This window comes from Lytechinus pictus, chromosome 15, assembly GCF_037042905.1.
Source record: "Lytechinus pictus isolate F3 Inbred chromosome 15, Lp3.0, whole genome shotgun sequence".
In the NCBI taxonomy this organism is placed as follows: domain Eukaryota; kingdom Metazoa; phylum Echinodermata; class Echinoidea; order Temnopleuroida; family Toxopneustidae; genus Lytechinus; species Lytechinus pictus.
This window is the reverse complement of record NC_087259.1, coordinates 9,651,955-9,679,215: the sequence shown is the minus strand read 5'-3', so window position 1 is coordinate 9,679,215 and position 27,261 is coordinate 9,651,955. Positions and strand designations below refer to the sequence as shown.

General features: G+C 36.6%; 2 protein-coding genes across 2 annotated transcripts; one reads left to right on the top strand and one right to left on the bottom strand.

The window, feature by feature from the left end:
- Nucleotides 1–847: 847 nt before the first annotated feature.
- On the bottom strand, nt 848–16,399 carry LOC129277724 (putative GPI-anchor transamidase). Its single transcript, XM_064110467.1, has 9 exons — nt 15,919–16,399; nt 10,775–10,828; nt 10,205–10,355; nt 9,282–9,358; nt 8,096–8,304; nt 7,153–7,270; nt 6,284–6,394; nt 5,209–5,478; nt 848–3,732 (listed from the first exon to the last, which is right to left on the bottom strand). The coding sequence occupies exons 1-9, from the start codon at nt 16,003–16,005 to the stop codon at nt 3,634–3,636; spliced, it is 1,176 nt and encodes a 391-aa protein (XP_063966537.1). The 5' UTR covers nt 16,006–16,399; the 3' UTR covers nt 848–3,633.
- LOC129277723 (adenylate kinase isoenzyme 5-like) lies at nt 15,461–22,892 on the top strand. The gene is made up of 2 exons (XM_054913873.2): nt 15,461–16,349; nt 20,125–22,892. Exons 1-2 carry the CDS (start codon nt 16,287–16,289, stop codon nt 20,356–20,358), a joined length of 297 nt encoding a protein of 98 aa, XP_054769848.2. The 5' UTR covers nt 15,461–16,286; the 3' UTR covers nt 20,359–22,892.
- The last annotated feature ends 4,369 nt before the right edge of the window (nt 22,893–27,261 follow it).

Below are 27,261 nucleotides of genomic sequence, written 5' to 3'. Positions count from 1 at the left end.
CATGCAGACAGCATTCAGGAGGCACAAGGAAAAGGAATTGATCAAACAGTCCCTTAGTGTCAAAATGAAGCAGAAAAGGACAACAAAGAAAAAGGAATCTGGGTCGGCATGCCAAGCTTTGACTTTCCTCTTTTTTTTTCTCTACCCACTGGCATCCCTGATATTTTAACTATGGGAAATAGTGAAAATATAGATGTGCTTCTAAGAATTACATTCTATATATTTTGCAAAATATTAAAAAAAGAGCTCTCTATTTTTCTTATGTTCTTCTTTGTTCTTTTTTTTTTTCATTATATTTTCTTAATATATCTTTATGGTATCAATGATATACTTATAATGGTAAATGGTAGGCCAGTGAATGGTAGGTCAATGGTAAACCTGTCTATAGTGGCCATGGTAGATCAATGGTGAATGGTGTTTGATCAATGGTATATGAATGGTAAATGGTGCTCATGAATATGGTAATAGTAATGTCCCAATTATTTAAATTGGTAGTTTGAATGGTATACCATTGGTGCTTGAATGGTATACCATTAGTGTATGGTGAGTGCTGTGCGAATGGTATTCCAATGGTATATCAATGGTGTATAGTAAATGGTAGTCATTGGCATACCATTCAATATTTTTTTTATAGGGGTGACAACACCATGACATCGCACTGGAGTGAGGAGGCCACCAAGGCCTTAGTTTCAATGTGGAGAGAAGAGGAGGTGTATACGGCAGGGGCCTCCTCTAGATCTAGTATTAGGAACATAACAATTTACAATACCTTGGCCGCCCGTCTGGCGAGCCTGGGGTTCGAAAGAACCCCAGTCCAAATAAAGGACAAGTTAAAGGCTCTCAAGAGGGACTATAAGAAAGCAACAGACAATACCAGGTGGAGTGGGGAGGAAGAATTTCACATTGATATTTCGAAATGATGGATGAGGTTCTGGGATGCCAGGCGGGGGTAAATCCCTGCGGTGTCCTAGACACTGGTGGTTCCACTTCTGTTGATCTCACTCTCAGTTCACAAGAAGACACATTTTCATTTCATACCCTCCACATCCTAATTGTTTTAGGGCATACAATGTACACATTCTTATAATCAAATAAAATTGGAAGGTTGGTAGATTCATTGGGGGGGAAGAACTGCAGGATATGGATGTGATAAAGGTACCCAAATGAGTTTTTATATTGAGCATCGTGTTACATTCCCAGAGAGTGGTAAGAAAGGATTGCCAATGGTAGATTTCCTATCCAAGAACACCATCATGACACAAGTGTATTGACGCAACTGCATGTAGGAATGGTCAGTCAGTCTCTAATAGATTATATGCAAAAAGGTAATGTCAGGAAATTGATTCGAATCTGGATACAAGAACCTCCGACGACATGACTTTAGATGGGGAAATGTCAACGAACGCCCTTCCCAGAAGCTTACTTCAGCTTAAAGCTTTTTACTCCAGTGAATTTATCAAGGAAAAAGATATCTCTTGCTGATATTGATGGAAAGATGGAAAGCAACAGAATTCAGAGTACAACGAAACCAGTGCTGCCACACCACGCTGGAAGGACATTGTTGGAAACAAAACTTGAAATGCTTCTGAAGGTATCATGGAACAGAAAAACAAAATATTTCACCAATATGTTTTCAGCAAGCTTTATGACAATGTGTGAATAAAGCCATTAGTAGGTTTCTGTTGTTTCTCATGAAACAGAGTGAAAGCTTGTCTCCACCTACATATCAATTAGGTCAACAAATAACAAGTTACTTTCCACCTCAAATCCTCTGAAAGATGAGAAGAATGCTTGGTCCAGGGCAGGGCCCTGGGAATGCCTACTGGGGGTGCTGGTGTAATAAAGCAACAACAAAAAACACACACAAAAGTTTCAATATAGGCCATTTTAGTTACATTGGTTGTATTTCTCCATTTTTTAACACCTACCAGAATTCCAGGGGGTGCTGCCTATGGAGAATAATGCACACAGCACCCCCAAGGAAAATCATGGGGGTGCTTCAGCACCCCGACCTCCCAGGGTCCAGTGGTATATAAATGATTGATTCCTCATGTAAATTGTAATATACATAGTTGGTAATCATTTTTATGATACTTGGCAGAACTTCATATTCAGAAATCAATAACAGATATGCAAGGTGCTTTCGTTACCACTTAACAAACATTTCATATGATTAATAACACAAAAAATATTGCATAATCATTGCTCTCAACACACACACAAATAAGGCACATCCTTAATGGTGCTGGTGGGGAGACATTTGCACAGGGTTAAAGATCACCGACAGGAATATATTAATGGGGGAAAAACCTATGGCAAGGTCCCAAGGAAAGACATAGAAGGAATTATGACATTTTTGTTAAATCCGCAAAAAACATGATAACTGTCATTACATTTCCCTTTGAAACTCTCAAAATTCGGCTAATTCACCTACCGCTCCGTTTCTACAATTTAATAAATGCATGAATTGCTGGTTTGATTCAATTTGCATTCTGTATTGTTTTTCAATATAATACCCATGTTTTTATTTTTTCATTTAACAATTAGGAGATCTCCTGGCATTCAAATTTATCTTGTATTTGTCGTGTTTTTTATCATTTTGCCTAGAAATTAACAAATTAACAAAAAAATTGACCTAAAAAGCCAGTAATAGCCTGAACCTATCAAATAGACATTTCAGATTTGCTTTCAGGCTTTCACCTTACCACAGTGTTGATATCAATTGCATCTTGAGGTTATTTTGATATCTTATTTCATAAACTTGGAATGTTGGAATTGACTCAGATCTTTCAGAAGATACCAAATTATAGTGAATAACGATGTACTTGGAATGCCTGGGAGGAAAACTAAAAAAATAGATGCAGTTGATCAGTTTACCATCAATAGGCAACAGAAAACTGGTACTACTTTTTACACTAAACAATAATGTTCACTGGATGCTGATTTGAGAGATTCGATTATCGAAAGTAAATGGCTATACCCGGTAATCTTTGTTATTTGACAACAAAGCGCGAGATAATAATAAACTCTATGCTAGAATTTCATGAATTTTATAATATTCAACTCTTTCAGGACACTACCATAATGGTCGCGCCAGTGACCGTGCATCATTCAGCTGTGTTGATGTTCGTGTCATAGGAGCTATACTACATGTATACTGTACAGGGACACTCCACTGAGTCAGCTTGCTCAAAATGTGTACCCACGAGTAGGTCATGTACTAAATAGGACGACCTTTCTCAATTTCTGATAATCAAAGGTATCTTTTACTATTTGTCTACCCTGGCGAACAATCAAATGGCAAACAGGGTATTCCTCCCAGGCCTTTTACTTAGTAGATCGGCAGTAGCCACGATGGGTTACTGTCCGTACAAGGATGAAAGTAACCAGACTGCAGGTCTTACTGCAGTAAGAGAAGCATTACAAACCTTTTTCCCAGACAGAAAAGGTGTGCAAATACAGCTTTACCTTTAGACAGGAATAATTATAAAAGATGATTTTCAACTGTAAAGTCAAAGTCATACAATGCATTGATTTCAAAATCAAATACTACAAACTTTCATTTCACCATGAACACAGCTATAAATGTAATTTGTTAACCCTATAACGTACAAGTCGAGAGTCAGCCGTGGGTCATGATAATATCCTTGTGAAGAGAACCAAACCCGCGATGCCGAAAAACACGCTACTCGCAATCACAAAAGGAACAGGGAACTTGGCACCTCTCTGGTCCTGAAGGAGAAATAGATATTGCAATGGAAGAAATGAGTATGCCTTGAAAGAACTAGGATTGTCGGCTTTATAATGTAGCTTTATCGTGGACTTGAAGCAATCAGGGTGTTACATAAGCACTTGCCCGATTGCCTGGGGCAAGTAAAAGTTAGAGTCGTGCAAGTGTTTTGAAGTAAAGACCAAAACTACTTGCCCCGAATTGGGCAAGCAAAACTTACACAGTAGAAAGCAAAATTCTCACAGTAGAATGAGCCAAATTAGGGTCGATATGATATGATATTGACCCTAATTTTGGTCATGACAGGCAAGATAAAATCACTTTGGAAAAAGAAATTCAATAACATGGTAGATCAGTTCATGTCAAAAGAGAGAAAAATGTCAATGGTATATAAAACCGCAAAACTTTCTTTTGAAGAGGTAAAACCTTTTTTAAAGGATTTTTTAGGGCAAGTGAAATAGATTTTTGGGCAAGTATACTCCAACTATTTAAAAATGTACGTCAGTACGTGCCCGACCGGGCAAGTGCTTCTAAAAAGTTATGTAGCACCCTGAGCAATGGTCAAATTTCTCAATTAAATGTCAAGCCCATCCGAAAAAAGGACTAAAATGAAATTGGTTAAAAATAAATAAAACAGAATATTTGAACATATCATTGAGTCAGTAAGAAAGTTATGAAAGTTAAGTTACACTTATTTTAACATAATAGTGATATGAATCATTGATGCTACGCAAGTGAAAGCGCAGATGTCACTCACTTCTTTTGTATTTCATTGTTTGAAATATCAGATTTCAACTCCTTTCCTGCAACAGTGCAAAGCTTGACTTGATTACTCATGCAATCTCGACTGCTAACGGTAGATACAAATCATCAAATATATTACATAAATATCTTTAAAGGACGTTCATCCCAACAAAAAGTTAAAAATCAAATGAGCATAATGCTGAAAATTTCATCAAAATTGGATGAAAATAAGAAAGTTATGACATTTTAAAGTTTCACAAAACAGTAATGTTCACATCCTGCTTGGTATGCAAATGAAGGGACTGATGACATCACCCAATCAATATTTGTTTTGTATTTTATTCACTAAATTATGTAATATTTTAATGTTCTCCTCATTGTCATATGAAACAATGTTTTATTCTTCCCTGAACATGTGAAATTACCATTCTTTTAACATTTTTTGGTCCAGTCAAGTTAATCCTATTGTCAAATCTGTAAAAAAAATTGAATATTGTATAATTCTAACAATAAGAAACAAAGGAATAGTGAATACATCATCGACTCTCTATTTTTAATATCACTGAGTTATGCAGATTATCACTATTTTGTGAAAAATGAGCAAAACTTTAAAATGTCATAACTTATTTTACATCCGATTTCGACGTAATCTTCAGCATTGTACTTGTTGGTTTCTCTCTATTGATTCACATCAACATGTCTTTGGGGTGGACTTGACCTTTAAAGATTCTTACCTTTTCTAAAGATTTTAATAAAGAGTCATCTGGAAACTGAGAGACATAATCAAAAGTTGCACCCTCAGTATTTTCTGAATCGTCAACTTTATGTGAAGGAACGGCATCACCGGGCACTTCAGCTGTAAAATTGACTTGGTTTAATGAGACTTCCACGTTGCGGACGCTACCGAAGAAGTCTGTGACCAGGGCTTTCTTTGGGTCCCTCTGGAAAAGGTCTGCCCTAACTCCTGGGGTGGACTTACAGACCCGTTGTGGACATACCTTGAACTGAACAATGGAAACCAGAAGTGAGAAAGAAGGGTTGTACCAATTGAGTGAATATATGAACGAAAGATTCAGTCGGTGGAGAGTTGATGCTTTGGGCAATCAAAGGAACATCAAAATCCAATCCAAATGGACAGTTAATTTCAAAAGAAAGGAGAAAAGTCGAAGAAGCAGATACATCGCAGGTGAAAATAGGGGCATTGCTAACTCTTCTGCACAACCCTATAGACTAAAATTCACAAAAATGAAATATCTGGGGGGTATTTCACAAAGATTTAAGTATGACTTAAGAGTCACATTTAAATGCCTAGTTGCGTGCATCATAAAAGGCATGACCGCATTGGTCGGATCATGCCAAGAGGACGCGCACTACTACATATTGATCAATAAGATTGTGTGTTTCATATCATGTACGCGCCAGCATTTAAGTGCAACTTTAAGTCATACTTAAATCTTTCTGAAACGCCCCCCTTGTCATTATGGGTGAAAATTGTTTTCGTTCCCCAAAATAGGGGCTGTCCCTATTATAAAAGCTCAGAACAAGTACAGGTATGGTATACACCAACATTGGTGCTGGGGAGTGATTCATGGAGGATATGATCAGTGCAAAATCAGCGACTCATTTGCTCTGAGCCAATCAGATGCAAGGACTATTTGTTTCGTGAAAGGCTCCCCAGGTTATGAAAATGAAAAGAAAACAGTCTGAAAATGATTGGAAAACATTGATTATGATCCAATCAGGAATCTAAGTAGCCATAAAGATTACAAACATAACGATACAAAGTTCAAATTAAGTGAAATATCTTACAAATTCATCCAATGTTTTCTGACTCGATGGTGTCATTCTTTCCAAGAACTCCAGGACATAGTATGTGTATCTATCAATGATATACACTCCAATAGCGGAGTCATGGTGATGCTGTAGTAGGAAAAAAAAAAACAGAGACAGGCATATACATGTGAAATACACATATGTAAGGTCACTAATAGACTGATCTACTCAATATTATAGTCATATTTATAGTTGAATTGATTACTCAGGACACATAAGAGTATGAGGTTATTGGGTGATTTCAAGTTCAGTGTTGACCTTTCGGTGTTGGTGTTACATGTAGATCAACTTTAGCATGAGTATATTAACACCAAACATCAAATGGAATATATTTCTTTCAACTTAAATGTAAATCCATACCCATTTTTTTCTGACACACGCAAGAAAACTGCAATATTGCTGTATTTTATAAACAGATGCCTGTATGAATAAGGGTCAATCGGAATGTTGTAATCTACACAGATAATGCTTGCCATCTCCAAAAAGCAGAGCATTATTTGTCTATATCCCAAGGGAAAAAAAAAATGTACCAGTGACAATAACATGATGACACGACATAAAATAAGGACCTTGTTGTTTAGCCGCCAAAAACATTTGTGGTAAATGGCCTATATGAACAGGATAGAAGTTCTCTTTCATACTCCAATACTCAGTAGTATTGCAGCAATTTATTTGGGGCAATATCTGCAAATTAGGCTTTAGGAGGAAACAAGATACATAAATATTCATCAACCACCACTCAGAGAAGCAATCTAAAGTATTCAATTTGAAATAGCTACAGCATTTGCAGCTTGTTTGCGGATATGCACAGGGTGCAAGTTTCAAGGATATATCAGACTACTCACTGATAGGGAATCTTCTCCGACTTGACTACTACCAATGCCAATGATGTTTGGAGAGTAGAAATATTTGTAGAGTGAAACAGCCTGGCATGTATCCACAATAAAAAGCAGTTCATGGTATCTGTAAAATAAACACCAATTTCAAGGCATATTTTTAGTATTGCTAAATAATGCCAAAAAGTAAACGTCAAGTGCTATTCAAATTCCTTATTAAATCATATGAATGCGTTGATATATATGTTTTGAATTGGATATTTTCTGTGATTTTACATTTTGATCGATTGACTGACATCTGGGTGTTTTGTTTGTTTTTTGTCCTACAGGATAAAACCACTTTCTTAAGCATGAAATTGTCTCAAAATTTGAGGATATAATCTTTGCTTATAGATTTTTTTATATCCAATCAGGTAATCACTATATTTGTAATATAAATGCTCAAAGGGCCACTTTTTAAAAGAAAAGTAAAATCATTACAGAGGGTGTTACATCAAACCTTGTATTTGGACAGAGAATAATGGTATAAAAAATATCAATGGCAACTTCACATAATAATATTAGGATATTTCATATAGATGATACTCTAGTATCAGTAACCTATCAAACTTCACACTGGCTTTAATCAATTGTAAGTTCTTTACGGATTTTTCACTTTGATAACCTATATATGGCAGTCTATGTCATTAACAGTTCCAGCAGCTCATGAAAAATGGTTCTAATTTTAATTTTCTTTTTATTGTTTACACATTGCATGACATGCTTTGCAGCAAAAAGCAAATAGTATGTCATATTAAAAACACAATGACCCCCCCCCCCAAAAAAAAAAAGGGGGGAGGATAGAAACAGAAGTGAAATTGTATGCATCACCATGGCAGGTGGTGCCCTGTATAGCTGAATACTGTAACTGCCATAAAGAATTTCTTCCAAGAAACCTTAGAACACTTTATACCTTCTTTTCTTCCACATCTGCTGGAAGGCATCTGCCAGCTCGATGCTGCTTATCTCCTCCGCATCTTGAAACTTGAGGAAGCCATCCCCTCCGTGTCCGGTCATGTACACCAGGACATTGCTGCGATCATCGGTCAGGAGCCGCTTGGAGCGTGGGGTACTTGGAGGAAGTCGACCGGTCAGAACGCGGATGAAATTCTCAACCGTCACCTGATTGACAACATCGATTGGGAAATGAACAAGTGAATTAAACATAACTGGGGTTGTTACAAAAAACATCAATCAATATTCAGAATTTGAGATAAATGAAAGTAGTTGCAATAAACACCAAGTTTATAAGAAAGTCAGTATTATAAAGATTGTCGCTATATCATCGTAAATCAGATCTGGTACAGTGACTGAACTTTGTGAAATCATGAAATCTAAGCTGAAAAACAGCCACACTGAAAATCACCAATGCAGCTAAGGACATGAGGAACAGGATATTATTACTGCTCGGAAAAAGACTGACCCCATGCTCACTCAGTAATTACGCAATTCCTTCTATAGTCCTTTGTTATGGACACTTTGGTGGTCATTTGATTGGTTTCTCATCTTGAAATTGTTACCATGACTGGTACCTATTTTTAAAAGAATCTTCCATTAGCTGGGGGGATGATGTTTCCATTACAACCTAGAATTTTGGTGGGCAACTACATGTTAGTCCACTAACATAAAGTTTAACGATTGATAGTGCTGATTTATATGATTGATTAAGCACTACTTATAACTTACCCGTTTTGCTCTTGAATCCTAGTATCATTTATGCAATAATTTTGTAATAATGTAACATTTCCTAATGATTCTTTATACATGTAATTCAATATAACACTAGTTTGTGAGTCTTCAAATATTTAATAAATATTTACATGTTTGAAATAATGTTTTAAATGCTTATTCTATGTTTTATGTTTAACATTAATTTCTACACTTAACCCTAAATAGACTCGGCTATTTCGACACCTAAGACTGGGGAGATCTCGGCTGGGGATCCTTTCTTGTGGTAAATCGCATACACCAAATGTTGATTGGTGAAGATTTAGCCCGAAAGAAAGGATCATGTTCTTAAAGTTGCTTGTAACTTACAAATGACTTTACAAAACACCCACATTTAGGTAGTTATGTCACTTTCAATGTATGTCCCTTACCTCGTATCCTCTGTAATCCACTTCGATGTCATCACCATAAACATTGATGTGCTGGTTAGCATTATTGAACACTGCAGCTGTTGATGTTCAGACAGAAGGGGAAATAAATCAATAAACTTTAGTTCTGAATGTTCTGATTGGTGCAGACTAACATGACCTCATCCAACATAAATGTAACTTACAGGATGTATGTCATAATAATGTAATAACGACATACGGTATGATGAATCTGTGACATGACATTGGCCCCCAGACAATTCCTCAAGGCTTATCTCATCCAAGATATACATGTAAGATTAGGGTTTGGGTTGCAATAGGGTTTTATTTTAGATCTAGGATAGGGTATAGTGTTACCTCCATTCGTGTGTAGATTTCACAGCGGAGCAATTATAGCGAGAGAAAATGTCATGGGACAGATGAATCATGATTAAGAGTTTGTACAACTCTGGGCTTTTATGAGACATATTTTAATATAAGTGGTGGGATTTTTCTCACATGTCTGAACTCTGAAATTAGAAAGAAAATATTGCACCATATCTGGAAGGTTCACAGTGAGGAGAAAGGCAGACGGACAAAGTGATTTACACATTTTTTTATTCATCTCAACAAGACAATAACATTCTTTACTACAAATAACTTAAATGCTTCAGTGATTGGTAAAAAAAAATTACATATGTTATGGATTATGTAGGCCTACATGTACATGTTGCAAACAGTTTTAGGATTTACTCTTTACGAAGAATGCCAAAGTTTTCCCAAACATGGCTACGGTAAATGTATGTTAAATGCAAACATTATTTTTAAGATACTAAATATACAGATACTAATATTTCAAAACTGAATTGTGAATGTGCAACATCATAAGACCACACCACAGGAATAACTCTTAGCAATACAAATGAAACAACCGTGAAGTTGAATACCTGGTCTTGGGTTCCGTGCATTGCAGGCCATGTCATCCGCTATCATGAGGATGATTTGACTGTCGGGAATTCCTAGCCGCTTCACACTGTGGTAGATGGACAATGCATTGGCGATATGACGATAGTTGAACCAGAATCGAGATGTGCACACCTAGAAATTGAAATAACATAATTAGAAAGCACAGAAAGAGGCATGTTCTTAAAATTGTTAAATATGAAAAAATAGAACTCTCATTGTTAATTGAATCAGCAGCAGATACCACATTCTTATTGATTAAAAAAAGCTTAGAAACTTGGTCAAATTCCTCACAACATAAGCATTAATAGTTTTTCTAACTGTGACAAACTGCAAGGCCTGGTTCACTTCATTAGAGTCAGAAATTTCCAGTACTACGCATCAGGAGCTCTCAGACTATCTCTTTTCATTCTTTAAATCATAAGATAAGTCTGGAGATGGTTATTTCAGCAAATTACAAACTGTAATATTACACAACATCTATTTTTTGTTCAGAAAAATCCTTGATTCACAGTCATGAACACCAACCACCTTTATAAACAAAATCTACTCACCAATACAGCCCAATTATTTGTATGACCTTTGCTGAAAAACTTGTTGGCTTCATTCTGTATTTGACAAAACAAAAACACAATAAGTCAGGACAATGACTCGCTCCGTAAATTGTAAAACATTAGTTGTGGAGCCAATCACCAGGCAGCCGGCAGCTACATTATTTGTAGCAGAAAAATGAACCCATGTATTGTGGTGTCATAATTTTCCGACTGAGTCTGAGCTGCCGAGTGCAGCTGCAGTGATCACTGTTCAGTCCATTGAAATTCTGCAAATGCTTTCTAGTATTCTACAACCATGCCCATGGCCCACTCATGGGATCAATGCATCTCGCGTGCGAAGGATTCATATGCACATGGTGCACGCGAATTTTTCACACCCTTTTTACTAAAATAACTATGCCATTCCTTTTAGAATAATGTTTCTAATTGTGGTATGACACTTACCGAACCATATGGATCGTTTCTTGTCTTCTCTTTGGTGTGTTTTTAAGAAAAAAAAAGCATTTTCTCGTGATCTTCACGTAGATACCGCAGGGTCATCGTGGTTGTAAACTTTTGCTTAAAGAGGGCGCGCGATATTATTCACAAGATGTTTGTTTACGGTTCTGCAGCTTGTACTGCTAGCTGCATTTTAGACGCTCAGCATTATTTTCCTCTTTCTGTTTTTTTTTTGCTGTCAAGCGGTATTTTCTATTGTAGCGCCATCAGCGATGATGAAATGTAAAGAGTCGCCTTGAAATGAAGAAAAATTATGTCACATTAATTCGTTAGTTTGTTTCCTATTTTTTTGCACTTTTTTCTTCTTCCTCATCTATGATCAAAGGTGAATACCTTTTTTTGATATCTGTTCTAAAAGCTGGACATTTTAAATATTTTGTTCAAGTAAATAAATCAACAGGATAGTAATCAAAATGCGATAGAGCTGCCCGAGCTGAAAATTCTGATACAAGGACTTGAAAATAAAACATTCTGAGCACTTTTTATAACCATGATGAGGAGACCTATATATATTTTATGGCCTCCTTTTCCCTCTCTCTCCTCTACTTTCCCCCCTCCCCTGATCTGTCTTTTATTGTCTCTCCTTTCCTTTCCCGCCCCCTCCATTCCCTTTCTCCCTTTTTCCTTTCCCTTCTTTTCTTTCCTTTCTCCCTCCCCTACTCTTTTCTCGCTCTTTCCATTTTTCTTTCTCTCTCCCTTCCCCTCTTCCTTTCCTTTGTTTTCTTTCTAATTTATGGTCTCCTTTTCCCTCTCTCTCCTCTACCTTTCCCCCTCCCCTTTTCCTTTCCCTTTCCCTCTCCTTTTTTGTGCAAACATTAACACGAATATCTTGCTTCCTACACACACACACAAACGCCCGCAATCTAACACACGTAATGCGAAACAATCGGGACATTATCATTTTGTTCATATATATATGTATATTTTCTCAATGAACATTTTCATCTATTTAAAGCTTTGAAAATTATTAAACAATGATTCCATAGGCGAAATCTCAATGATCATTAGGAAGGTACTTTACCCATTTTCATTTTATGTCATTGTGATTATTCCATACTAAGGCAACATATTTTGGATATAAAAATACGTGAAGGATATGTTCCTCTTCTGTTTTATACTTTAACAGAAAACATTTTGTTCAACCAAATTATGATTTGTATTTCCAAGTTCCATGTAATATTTTCATCAATTGGAAAATCTCTTAAAGGTCAAGTGCACCCCAGAAAAAATTGTTTGAATAAACAGTAGAGGCGCACGGCCAATATGGGAGACTCTCTCCAATAGGGGAGACAATCTCCCACATTGGAGACTTGCTTTGCAAAAGGACAAAAGAAACAACACCAACAAAAGCATGATTTTTTCCACCCAAAATTTTGTCTCACTGAGGTCAGAAGCCCATTTGTTTTGTGTGTGATTGACAACAAAAATCCTTATCAAAACAAAAGTAGACGGTGAATATTTAAAGTAGACGGTGAAAAGGGGTAATTTTTCATGAGGAATCTGCTTATCACATTTTTATTTGCCGCCAAGGTAATCCTTTTGCAGCAAATGTAAACAAAGGAAATTGGACTCCAAACCTGGAGACTGTCTCTGAAATTGGATACCCAAATTCTTTACAAAAGTCTCTGATATTGGAGATAATCTCCCACATTGGAGACAGTCTCCAATATTGGCCGTGCGCCTCTACTGATAAATAGAGAACTATGTTGATTTTTGGTACAATTTCCTATTATGCGCCGACGACTTGAATCGAGAATGTTCGATAGGAAAATTTCGCATTTCGATTGTTGTTTGCGTAATTTCCACCGCAGTACGAAGGATGACTAAGGACGGACCGAGCGAAGTATCCTGGTTGAGATTTGGAGGTAAGCGATAAAAACACTTTAATAAATAATTTATAATTTCTTTTTCAAACAAACTTAAACCATACGATCAAGATTAACATAGTGGACAAATATTGAAAGGTTTGGCGTAGTTTAGTCCCTCACATTCGTGTGATGAATGAAAACGTCAAAATGCACTATGAAATCAAATGTGTTGTGCGAGGTTAGTATACTAACCTCGCATGTTGTGTGAGTGCCCATGGCCATGACAACAAAACCCAAGATATGTACTCATGCCTTCATTCATGGCAGTATTAGAATCAGCATTTTTTTGTAGATCCTAAAATGCTCTTTTTTTCCTTGCAATTTTTGCATTTTGTTAGGATTAGCTAGGCCTACTAGGCCTAATATTAAATAATAATTAAGAGCTAACGTTAGATGGCGCTAGCGCGGATGTATTGCACGTTGGCCCGGGGGGGGGCCACTTACATTGACGAGTGGATACCATGCGCGACCAAAAAAACACGTAAAAAGGATGTCTTTTTTAAAATAGGGCACGTTACGTACGTAACGTGATAAGGGTGTCAAAAACACAAAAATAATCAAAAAAGGGTATCTATTTCGCTAGGAAAGCTACGTGTTTAGGGTCAAATTTGCGGGGATGATAAAACAAAATTAAAATGTTTTTATAAAGGATGTCCTTTTTACCCCAACACTACGTGTTTAGAGTCCGATTTGCGCGAGGTGTGGAAGCTGGGGCCGTACTAAACCAAATGGTATGTAAACTGTAAAGGTAAAACCGACGACAGACGGACCCGTGACATAACAATAAAATATCGCTGTATAGTGACGTATTGTATTACCGGACACTATCATGATTCCGGACGCTCATATTACTGCGTACGAAAACAATTTCGTACCGTAAGACTTTCACAATTCAATTTCACAGAGCAATACATAGAACAGGATTGCTAAAATAAGGCGAAAAAATCCAACCTTTACCTTATTTATCTCTAAAATGACAGAAAATGCTTAAAATATCAAATAACATAGTTTTGCATTAACAATTGATGTATTTTCTAACGGAAATATGGGTCTGATCTGCCGAATTTCAATCTCGTCCGCTCCTCCTTCGATCGAATGACTCGAGGTGTGGTGTATTGTGGGTGATCGTCGACGGCTAGTTCTCAAGGTACCCGTGCGCGAGGTTTACCGTGAGTATAGAGCCGTCGACGATCGGCAGCGCATCGATAGAACTTGTTGATGAGCGTCACGATACGAACGAGCATAATATGGGGCATAATATTGGAAAGTTCCATGAAACATGTAGCTAACAAGAAAAAATAAAATAAGTTATCAAACACGAATTTATTACCAACATCTGCTCAGAATCGATATAAAAACAGCAAACAAAAACTTAGAATTTACTCATGATATGATATAAGAAGAAAAAATCACACAAATTTGTTCTTACATCATTATAATCAAGAATATCTTTACCCGTCCGGCGCGTCCGGAATCATGATGTAATTTGTCACGCATGAAAATAACTGTTTTTCGTGGAGGGGTATGCGGCAAGTGCGATGCAAAGAAAATGGTTGGTAAATATAAAATAATTTTACCATATTCATAATTTTCATAATATTTGGAATAGCTAGGCCTAGTGCAAATTTTTCTTGATTGTATTTCCTCTAGTTGTCATTTTTAAAGGACTGAAATAAAGGTGTCCGGCAATAGGATACACTGCCATACTTGTTGAGGGGTTCATTTCAGGGAATACTTGCCAAGACTAAAGAGTATCGTTTTGTTTCCAATACTCGTTAAGGGTAGGGTTTCAGACGCCAAAACGTGTTAAGGGGTGCATTTTAAGAATATGGAAAATACGTGTTTAGGTAGACAGCTGGCAGCCTTCTGTTTCGAGGAGTTTTTAAACATTTTTTTATTTTTTAGATTTCTCCTCATACACAGACGGCTCGCTATCGTGCAGCCACCATTAGGGGACTTACAATGCAAAATCCCCCCGTCGGGGCTCTTCAATTTTTGTCTTTAAGTTTAATGAATAAAACTTTTGAAAATTAATGCGACCAAAATGCAAATTAATATTCCCTCTTGGCATTAATTGCCAAAAAACGGGGAAAATCAAGTTAAAAGGAACAAAAACAGTGACTTACCTCAGCTGTCGCCCAACTTCACTGCCCTGTTTTATCCGAACTTAATACACATAAACATATGGCCATTGAGTCCCCTGTACAGATCGCGCTAGAACTTCGGTCTCTGTATTTGGTGAGTGAAGCCAACGGAGTTCAGCTGAACAACCAACATAACAGAGACCGAAGCTTTTGGTCTAGTGTTTAGGGTGCTTTTCGAGACCCCTTGGTCGCGCATGGTATCCACTCATCAATGGAAGTGGCCCCCCCGGGCACGTTGGCCAACTTCAAGTTCAAGTTCAAATGTGTTGCTGCCGACATGATGAAGTGTGGCAGCCTGGCAGGGCGAAGAATCCTCTATTTCCCCCTTTGTGATTGTACTTCCCGTGTGGTGAATGCAGCGGAATCGTAACCGTAACATTGGCTTGCAGCTCAGGCCTCAGGCTCAGCAAGCTGCATGCGCATGCTGCAGCTCAGTCCCAGCCAGGCCAAGCCAAGGCAAGCCTTCTCCGGTACCAGCCGCATCGGCAGCGCTACCGAGACCCTGCTCAGCTGGAGAAGCCGAGTGGAGATTAAATGAATGAACCGCAAGCACAGGTGCGCAAAGTCCGGAAAATTTAAGTTGGGTGTGGATGTATAAATACTACAATTAAGGCAACGATGAAAATACTCTCACCTCCACAGTATTAGAGGAAATTGCCTGTAAATTTAGTTGGCAAAGTAGGCAGATCAGCGCAGAAATTCGGATCATGTAGGACGCCATGTTCCCGAGTGTCCATTAATCACGTGACGTGTAATTTAACGTTCAGTGATTGGTCAACCCATTAAATCCGCCACGCCTCCGAGCAAAATACAACAAAAGCAATCCATCGATTTGCCTCGGTGGTTTAACTATCAGTGTAATATTTACTTTGGATCTTCAGTTGGTTACCTGCAACATACCCGTCTGCGAATACAAATCCATTGACTATTATCCCATTTTTCATGTTTTCTGCCGATTGCTGCTGAAGTTCTAAAAGAAGAAGAAGTCAAGTCTACTCAAAGATGGGGGAGAAGGAAGACTCAGAAAAGTACCTCAAACGAAGGAGAATACGGGAACTTTTTCAGGTAAGATAGTATATTTAGACCTCTGTAAATATAACACCTTGATTTGCGTTGTCATTCTCGTTTACACATACAAAGGGTATAGTTTCTTTCGTAACACCATTATGTTTGCAGACTCTTTGGAAATAACAACCTTTCTTCACATGTAGTACGTGCAAAAGGGAATATTATAGCTGAGCTATGTGAACACCATATACAGCACAATACCCGTATCTAAATAGTAATATAGGCTTTAATGATCAGAGAACGGTGACTCGAATAGATTCATTGAACTGGGGAAATATTCAAGACGAGCATTCCGAAGTATGTAATTTAATCATTATGATATATCCCTTAATTAGAAAAGAGTCACATCATAATTAGTTGAGTGAGGAAACTCCAAAGAAATAAGTGATAGACATATGTCATTCATTATAGAACCTAACCATTCTTGATATTTTATCACATTAATTGTTGTAACAACTGTCATCATTATTACTTGGCATTATGATTGTTGTAGTAGCTAGTATTCCCATCATCATCATATTCATCTTTATCTTCGTCTTCATCATTGTCATCATATCACCATCATTTTAATATTACATTTTATCATCTTCATCGCCATCGTTATATATTATTACCATACACAATTATTTATTATCATCATTAATTAGGCCCATCATTTTCATCATATTATGAACCTGTCGTATTTATCATAAAATCCTTTAACCATGAATTAGGAAAAATTCACTTATTCGAAGGAATTTATGGCACGTCTGCCACATTGCCTATTTTGATTTGGTAAAATCACACTAAATAAGTCATATTCGCTTGATCATAGTATAGGCTATATTAGCCTAAAAGGAGTTTACTATGATAATCTCCTATAGCCTATCCACGAGTATGCTTTTTCTTATCCAACCTATAGGCGGCCTATAAACGTACTCTGAAGTCTCATTACAGATATCAATCTTTTCCCTTAATTCTATTATTCATAAATTGCTGCGTGCATGGAGGGAATGAACGTTGTCATGGAAACGAGTTGTAAGTTGATCTCCCCTGTTGACATTAAATATCAACTCGTGTGACCTAATAAATAAATTGAATTGAAAAAAATGATAACAGTGAAAGTTGACGTCTCCGATTGGGCGCTCAAGGGCAGCCAGAAAACAATTTCTTTTGATTTGTTCATTATCATATGATAATAATAATAATAATAATATCGTAGTCTTATATAGCGCTTTTCATGAAATCCATATCAAAGCGCTTTACAATATACGAAATATACAAACAAAAGTGAAATAAGAAACATATAACCCAAAAAAATAATAATCAATAAATATGATTATAGAAATGATATGTTTATAAACGTACACACAAAGGTACCCCCCCCCCCCGCCCGCCTATCTGTGCCTATAATGGGATGAGTTTAGTGGGTAAATCCCATCTGGAACCAAATTTACAGATTTTCAGGGGCGGAGCCAAGGAGTTTTGATGGGGGGTAAGATGATCCAAAGATGACATTAATTTTTTTCAACTGTATCTCAGTAGTACTACAACCCATCTTTTTGTTACCCTTAATTCTTACTCCTTACACCGCCCCCCCCCCCCCCCCTCGCTTCAGTACTTTAAAAAAGTGATATGGGGTGATCACCCCCACCGTCCCTGTGTTTTTACTGAAATTTTAAATCATTAAAATTTGATAATGGAAAAATATCAAAAGGAAAGGAAAATCAATCATTTTGGTGTCGGCTCAAGATCTTCCGCCTCACGCTGACCATAATTACCAAAAACACATCAAGAAATTTCAGGTACAAGTACCAGGTGTAATTTAAGGCCACAGTTCCGAAATATGTGACACTTTGTACTTGACCATTTGTACTGAAAAACATGAATTAATGTGTTTAGTATAGCCTATTCAACGGAAAACTATTGACATAACATGCAATATGTGTGTGGTATATCTGCCAAATAATCGTCACTTTCGTCACTGGAAGAGTCGTTCAGAGAACTAAAGTTAACTGTGCTCAGATTATTTCATTTTTTATCAGCCATACTTTAGGTTGGAATTGTCGATGTATTATGTGTGTTAATTAGTGGCATTATCGTAATTTTGTGTGTGCTCAATAGTTGGCAATGTACCTCACGTGAATATTTTGCAATTATATCTTTTTCGTAATATCAGTTTGGCATAATTTTGCGTAATGTATTATTTCAACTTATTTATGGATTTCATTCTCCTGTTGTGTATGTTTGTTTGTTTGTTTTTTATCAGGTCTTTGATTAAGCATGAATGAATATTACTTGTACTCAAAGGCCGCGGAATCCGCGGCTTGGTACTGCATTGGGCTCCATCCCCACCCCCCCCCCCCCCCTTCAATAAACGTGTACTTATTAGGCCTACAAAAACGTTGAAATGAACATCTGATTGTGAAATTTGCTACATAGTCCGGACTTTCAAAACCGTTCCGCGGCCCTAACTCTTACAATAAAATTATTATAAAAATTGAAAGTTGACGTCTCCGATTGGGCGCTCAAGGGCAGCCAGAAAACAATTTCTTTTGATTTGTTCATTATCATATGATAATAATAATAATAATAATATCGTAGTCTTATATAGCGCTTTTCATGAAATCCATATCAAAGCGCTTTACAATATACGAAATATACAAACAAAAGTGAAATAAGAAACATATAACCCAAAAAAATAATAATCAATAAATATGATTATAGAAATGATATGTTTATAAACGTACACACAAAGGTACCCCCCCCCCCCCCGCCCGCCTATCTGTGCCTATAATGGGATGAGTTTAGTGGGTAAATCCCATCTGGAACCAAATTTACAGATTTTCAGGGGCGGAGCCAAGGAGTTTTGATGGGGGGTAAGATGATCCAAAGATGACATTAATTTTTTTCAACTGTATCTCAGTAGTACTACAACCCATCTTTTTGTTACCCTTAATTCTTACTCCTTACACCGCCCCCCCCCCTCGCTTCAGTACTTTAAAAAAGTGATATGGGGTGATCACCCCCACCGTCCCTGTGTTTTTACTGAAATTTTAAATCATTAAAATTTGATAATGGAAAAATATCAAAAGGAAAGGCGTCAATTAGGGCAAGGGCGGAAATCTCTCATCACCCCCACCGTCCCTGTGTTTTTACTGAAATTTTAAATCATTAAAATTTGATAATGGAAAAATATCAAAAGGAAAGGCGTCAATTAGGGCAAGGGCGGAAATCTCTCAAGGTTGGGGGATCAGGGGTTGGAAAATTTGACAAGGAAAAAAAAGGGGTTATCACCCCCAAATGTAAGGTCATTTCGACCAAAGTAAATTTGACAAGCAAAAAAAAAAGGGGTAATCACCCAAAAAGTAAGGTCATCTCGTCCAAAATACAAGTTTTATTTCGATTTTGAATGATGTATTTCTTTCCATCATAAAAGAGCAAAAATAGTAGGGGGGACATTTGATATCATGTCCCCCTGGGATTTCCGCCCAACCAGGGAAGCATTTCATGAAATAAACATTTTTTTTAAATTTAAGTCAATCAATTAGCTATACTGAAATTAATGAATTATTGCATCTCATTGATTCAGAACAAATAAGTCCGTAAAATTATTGACTATTGCTTCAAAAGAAAAACACAAATTTTTGAGATTTCGTCCCCCTTCAATTTTGGTACCAACGTAAAGATGGTCTATAGAGATATTGTTAAGAAAAATGTAGTCATTATCGAAGTACTCTTATTTTTTATTATTCTGTCATATTTCCACCCATCCCATTTCGTCTTCATCCAGAGTCTAATGGCTGGTCTCCTTTTCCACAAACCCGAGGACCACATAGCTTTCCTGATCGCATGTCTTACAAAACTCCACGAAGACCCTCTCGCAGTCTTCAACATCCGATGGAACACTTTCATCGAACACGGACCTGAAGGGGGCAGGATGGCCGGTGTCGAGATGGACGTTAGTCCCGAACAGATCAACATGCAGCTTCAGACTTTCCTATCAGGATCCGGATTCCTATATTGACCATTTTATTTAAGAGATGCGTACATTTATCCCGTTTCAAATTACCGAATCGTGATGGAGTCAGACAGAGACAGCATTCTCAAACGCGCGTTCTTGTTGATCTACGAAGACTCGCTCGACATATTGTCCAAGATTACGCCTTCTTTCTCGCTCTGCATATCATGCAGGATGCCAAGATGACCTACCTCTATCATGTTTTTCTCTTGTGGTCATGGCTGGAGTAAACGAATTACCAACGTTAAGGCTGACATATCTTGAGAGCGTTTCATCGACGTGCCTTCTGACAAGATCTTCGATCTGACGACATCTTATTCCTTGTTAATTTTGATTACTTGAGAAGCACATGCGTCTGTTGTAACTATGGCAACTGTCCGATAAAACATAATTATGACAACATCCACGGATTGCTCACCAGGAAAGTGTTTCAAACTTAACCATGGGCTCTGAGAAGAGAGCAATTATATTCTCAAATGTCTGAATTGCCAAAGCTGCCAAAATCTTCAGTTGTTACTAGACAACAATGAACAATCTCTATGTGTTTCACTTTGACTGTTTTAATATCTACCAGGGACAGATTTTGGCATCTAATTTGGACATTTTGTTCCTTCTAATCTCGATGTGTAAATAGGTCATTAACCATCCTTCGATCACCTCATCATAAAATGATTCCAAATATTTATATGGCTGAATAATGAATTACCTTTAGGTGTAAAAAAAAAATATCACTTTTTTCACTTCTGTATTAGGCCAGTCTGAAAATCCAACTCGATAGTGGGTGTTTTATAAGATTGATTTCGTGCAATCAGTACACTTATTTTCATTTAGCATAATTTATTTAGATAGTAGGCCTACTTTTTTCGACATAGGAGGGAAATTTAGCATTTCTGTCAACTGTATGTTTTCTCTGGCGATTGAATGTTATTCCTTGAAACATGTTCACTGAAAATCAATCATTTTGGTGTCGGCTCAAGATCTTCCGCCTCACGCTGACCATAATTACCAAAAACACATCAAGAAATTTCAGGTACAAGTACCAGGTGTAATTTAAGGCCACAGTTCCGAAATATGTGACACTTTGTACTTGACCATTTGTACTGAAAAACATGAATTAATGTGTTTAGTATAGCCTATTCAACGGAAAACTATTGACATAACATGCAATATGTGTGTGGTATATCTGCCAAATAATCGTCACTTTCGTCACTGGAAGAGTCGTTCAGAGAACTAAAGTTAACTGTGCTCAGATTATTTCATTTTTTATCAGCCATACTTTAGGTTGGAATTGTCGATGTATTATGTGTGTTAATTAGTGGCATTATCGTAATTTTGTGTGTGCTCAATAGTTGGCAATGTACCTCACGTGAATATTTTGCAATTATATCTTTTTCGTAATATCAGTTTGGCATAATTTTGCGTAATGTATTATTTCAACTTATTTATGGATTTCATTCTCCTGTTGTGTATGTTTGTTTGTTTGTTTTTTATCAGGTCTTTGATTAAGCATGAATGAATATTACTTGTACTCAAAGGCCGCGGAATCCGCGGCTTGGTACTGCATTGGGCTCCATCCCCACCCCCCCCCCTTCAATAAACGTGTACTTATTAGGCCTACAAAAACGTTGAAATGAACATCTGATTGTGAAATTTGCTACATAGTCCGGACTTTCAAAACCGTTCCGCGGCCCTAACTCTTACAATAAAATTATTGTAAAAATTGTTAATGTCATTTTCATGTATACTGTTACTACAGAGTAAAAGTGGGAATAATTGTTATTAGGAGGAATAGTATAGTAGAAGAAGAAGATGAATTAATAGTAGTAATAGTAGTAGTAGTACTAGTAGTAGTAGTGGTAGTCATGGTAGTAGTAGTCGTAGTAGTAGTAGTAGTAGCCAGTAGTAGTAGTAGTAGTAGTAGTAGTAGTAGCAGCAGCAGCAGCAGCAGCAGCAGCAGTAGTAGTAGTAGTAGTTGTAGTAGTAGTAGTAGTCAACATTAATTTGTATAGCGCAGCTTTAATATAGATATATTCAGCAGCGCTTGTTCGAATTCAGAGCTCTTTTTACTTATTTCTACATGACAGCAAATTTTCTTAACTAAAGAAATAGTTTTTAATTTTGATTTGAAGAGAGTCAAGGATGGAGAGCTTCTTATGCCAATTGGCAGGCTATTCCATAGTTTGAGGCAGTAGTAGTATCCAAATACGTAAAGATTAAAAAAACTAAAAAATGTAACCATGGTAACTGAACTGTAAAATATAGGATGGGTCCCCTGCAATGATTTAATGTTACCTTACAGCCTTTGAGTTTGAATCTAACAAAATAATCTAGCCAGTTCAAGAAAGCACTTTTTATGGGGCTGTTTATGTAAGTAATTGTAACAAATATTTATTTAATTGAATTTGAATTACTGTCTTTAATAGTGCCAAACAGGCTTGAAGTTCCTCTATCATGTTTGTGTGTTACAAGTATCTGTACAACAAAAACCTCGGTAATTAATATTAATTTTTGAATTGTCATTAAATTAGAATTGAAAATAATCTCAGTTTGTCTGGTCTCACTTTATTTTCGATACAATATTTGCCCCCCCCCCAAAAAAAAAAAATGAGTAATAATGATAATAAAAATATCCACCTCTTGCATCATTAATTTTATGTTATGAACACTTTCAAAATCGCGTGTCCTCTTAAATTTTGCTGTCATTCTCTTGCTTGACGCGTGAAAATAATAAAACACTACTTTTGCATAAAGAGATATATTTATCATTGTTTGAAACAAAGATCATACGTGTCAATCTGCTATTTTCAAACATGCACAGACATTGTTCTGTATGTCTGTTAAGCAGGGGCGGATCCAGGATTTTTCGAAAGGAAAGGCACATTTTCTAAGAAAAAAGGTTTTAACCAAAAATTACGGCTATTTCGTCCACGAAAAAAATTGACAAGCAGTGCTTATTATTTTTATGAATAGCTATTTGTACACGAAATCGTAGCCATATACATATATGTGCAGCAACAGGTAATGTGTTTATCTTGCGTTCTATTTTTTTAAATCTATTAATTTTGTTCACGTGGGATCCCAGTGGATCAAGGAAAAGTTGACAAATAGAAATAAACTGGTCTGGGCACCATTACAGAAAAGTTACTTCTATTGTAACCTTTCCATCCAATGGTAACTACCATGGTCACACAGATCAACAGCCAATCAAAATCAAGGATTCCAAGTAAGTTACCATTACATGACATTATGCAACAGGGACCTGGTCTACTGTCTATTGGACGTAAAGATGAATTTATTTTTATTTGAAAAAAAATTAAATGTCATGCCCTAGTAAAACATACAGGTAAAACAGGTCAGAACAGAGAACCTATTCTGTGGAAATTTTACTTGTTGTTTATGTTTTTATTTAATTTTTTTTTATATTCACTCCATGCCAACATCATAATATCTAGATATAACAGCGTGTTACTCTCTGCTCTATTGGGGGAGAGTGATCAATATATAGCATGAATGCTAACCAAACGGATTCTATTAACAAGTGACAACCACTCTATTGTGTTGATATTGATCGATGATAGTATAGCCTGACTTCATAACGTGCGGACGACTGTTTTAGAAAGTAGTCTCTAAGGGCAGACATGAGAATTGCCTTTTAAAGGGAACCGACGAACAAAGCATACAGGCGTAAATGCCCCACCTCGATCAATTCATGAAACAGGGGCGGATCCAGGAATTTCCAATAGGGGGCATTTTTTAATACAGAAAGAAATTAACAACGGCCCCCTTCCACCCCCCCCCCCCCCCCGTCCTCACTCCCAATTACTGCTGAATTATAGCTGGGCTATTTTATAGCACGTTATCATTTTATAATAAAGTATAATCCTATGTGATATACAAAACGTACTTATGATGTGCATGCATGCACTTACAACTAAAATGCTGCGTGTAAGTCTAACAAATTACATGCGTGTGGTTGATCTTCTGCTGGAAATGATTTTAAACTATGATATTTTTTTCAAATTATTTCAAAATCAATAGATATTCTATTTACAAACACATTTCATATTCTGAGTCAAGTCAGTTTCAGCTATGACATCGTTGTCTTTATGAATAATACTGACCACACTGCATTGATCGTTGATGGATTCATTATGTTATTGTCGATCCAGAAAAAAAGACTTCATCAATCCTTCTCTGCGTTACCATGGCACTGAAAAGAATATTCTCATAATAATACTGAAACACCTGCGGAGTATAACGACGATGGTGAACAAAATAGAAGGGGGTGGTATAGTTCTGAAAAACTAAACTGCGATATGAGTAAAATGTATTTCACCCTTTTTTCTTCAATCATCTCCCCTCCCCCCCCCCTCTCTCTCCCCCTCTCTCTCTTCTTTCCTTTTTTCACCCTCTCTTTCTCCCTCTTTTCACACTCTCTTTCTACTTATATAGTTATCTATCTTTCTCTCTATATTTGTTACACCCCCACCCCCCCCCTCTCTCTCTCTCTCTCTCTCTCTCTCACAGCCTCATTTTCCCTCTCTCTTTATCCCTCTCTATCTTTGATCCTGCATCTCTCACATTCTATCCATATCCCTCCCTTTCTTTCGCTCCCTCCAAATCTATGCGTATTTCTATCTATCTATATCTATTATCTATCTATCTATATATTATAGCAAGTGTTGGCTTGTCAGATATTTTTTCTTTTTTTTATATAATAATGGTTAGTTTCGGTCATATTCACTCATTTTGGTTTACGTAGCAGACGATGGTAGCCTGTTAGTATATAGTATACAGCGCGTCCCAAAAAAAAATGTCCCTCTTAGATGGGGCTAAATTACTTCAAAAAATAAAAATTATTCTCAATGAAATGTATTTAACTAGGATGCTCATCTCATGTTCTAACTTCTATAAAAATTTCATTGGTCTCGCTTCAGTGGTTTTGAATACACAGTCTATTATGTAAAAGTGGTGCTTTTCAGCCCATTCCAAGTTTGCATGCATGCAGCACTACTGTGTGTTCTGCACTTTCTAGCATATCAACCCCCTTTGACCATTCTGACCAAGGAATTCCCTGATCTGACCAGGGAAATCTCCATGATCTAACCAGGGAAGTACACTTCCCTGATCTAACCAGGCTCATCAAATCACAACTTTGAGCATGTTTAGAAGGGCAAAAACAATATTTGACAGCTCATTTCATGTTTGAAAATGGGAGATGCACAATGATTAAGACAACGGGTCATGTCTGTTTCATGCCTAATTCATGCTTAATACTGCATTTTTTTTGGTTTTTATTAATTTTTTTTTAGTTAATAAGCTACTGTGGTCAAGTTAATTCAATGTAACTTTTTAAAAGAAAAAAAGTCAAATTTTTCTCTGGTAAAGTTCCTTTTTCGTAAAGGGTGTTTAACTTGCGGATTCCCCTTTATTTTTTAGCTTATTTTACTCATCCATCATTCACATTTTCTTTCAAGTTGGTGCACTGATTCCCCTTATCAATCATAAAAAAACTTTATCTTTTTATATTTCTTGCTCTTCTGAACATGCCCAAGTTTATAAGTTGATGAGCCTGGATATGATTAAGGAAATGTCCCTGCTCAGATGGATGTAAAAATGGGGGTTAACATGCCATAGACAATGCAGATATGCATCAATGCTGCAAACTTGGAATGGGCACCACTGTTACGTAACAGAGTGTGTATTCAAAACCGCTGAAGCGAGACCAATGAAATTTTCATAGAAGTTAGATCATGAAATGAGCTTTCTACTCATGAACATTTATTTGAGAATACTACCACATTTTAGAATTAATTCAGTCCTATGTCAGAGGGACATTTTTTTTGGGACGCGCTGTACTTACGCAGACCCTTTTGCAAATCAAAATCAATTCCGGACTCGATATTTGCTTCCTCAAACTGTAGCTGTAATATAAATATCAGTAGGCAAAGCTTTATAGTACAAAAACATTATTACTTTCAACTTTAAGGACGTTCCACAGTTAAAGTGAAATCCATGTCATTTTCACCAAACTTTGCACACAGATACATTAGAACCTTGATATTCGAAATATGCAGAAATTAACATGGGTCCATTTGCTTGATTTTTTGCTATAGAGCTTCAAAGTTCACCCAAATTGATGTTCTTAAGAATTGCGCATTCAAAATAATTTGGCATTTTTAGACCTTGCAAGATTACTACAATGAATTTAAATCTTTATTACTCAGTCAAAATACATGAAAAAGTCATCAAATTTCGCAATAGAGTTAATAATTGTATCGTTAGAAGGGATAATCTATTTATAGTGCTATTTGTTTGCAATTTTAAGTCTAACAGCACTGTCAGTTCTTAAAAATGGTGTAAAAGATAACAAAAACCCAAATCTCAAAAACGTGAAATTTCAATAACAAACTACAAAAGTACAGTAAATGCTGCACTTTATTCAAAATCCATGTCATTTTCACCAAAATTTGCAAAGTTGTAGAGGAAGGTATACTTAAGAGGTACAAACATTAAAAATAGGGGTTCATGTGCTTGTTTTCAAACTATCAGCATTTTTATTAGAGCAAATGTGCTTTTTAAAACACCAAAAATGCGCCGAATGCTTTGTATCTATGTGAAGAAAAAATCAAAACCACTCTACCATTTATTCAAACTCGGGGTCATATTCGTGATTCTTGGCAGCACTGCAGAGTAAAGTATTTTGAAATTGTAGAGATATTAAAAAAAATGGTCCATGGAATAATTAAATTTTCTTAGCTTTATGAAATAACGCATCGGATCTGCAGTTAGAGTGCAGATGATGAGAAAAATCAGCTCATACCCACAGCTAATTAATCACTTGTTCATCCATTGTGACGTCAGCGCGCAGAATTTAAAATATGCGCAGATCATAATGCGCACAAACAT

Bases quoted from the DNA above. Each gene is read 5' to 3' on its own strand.
- LOC129277724 (XM_064110467.1), bottom strand. From the start codon at position 16,005: ATGGCGTCCTACATGATCCGAATTTCTGCGCTGATCTGCCTACTTTGC. The intron at 10,356-10,774 runs GTGAGTAGATTT...TTCAATTTCTAG, and splicing joins CAAATAATTGGGCTGTATTG to GTGTGCACATCTCGATTCTG. The intron at 3,733-5,208 runs GTAAGAATCTTT...TTTCTCCTTCAG, and splicing joins TATTAAAATCTTTAGAAAAG to GACCAGAGAGGTGCCAAGTT.
- LOC129277723 (XM_054913873.2), top strand. From the start codon at position 16,287: ATGGGGGAGAAGGAAGACTCAGAAAAGTACCTCAAACGAAGGAGAATA. The intron at 16,350-20,124 runs GTAAGATAGTAT...GTCTTCATCCAG, and splicing joins GAATACGGGAACTTTTTCAG to AGTCTAATGGCTGGTCTCCT.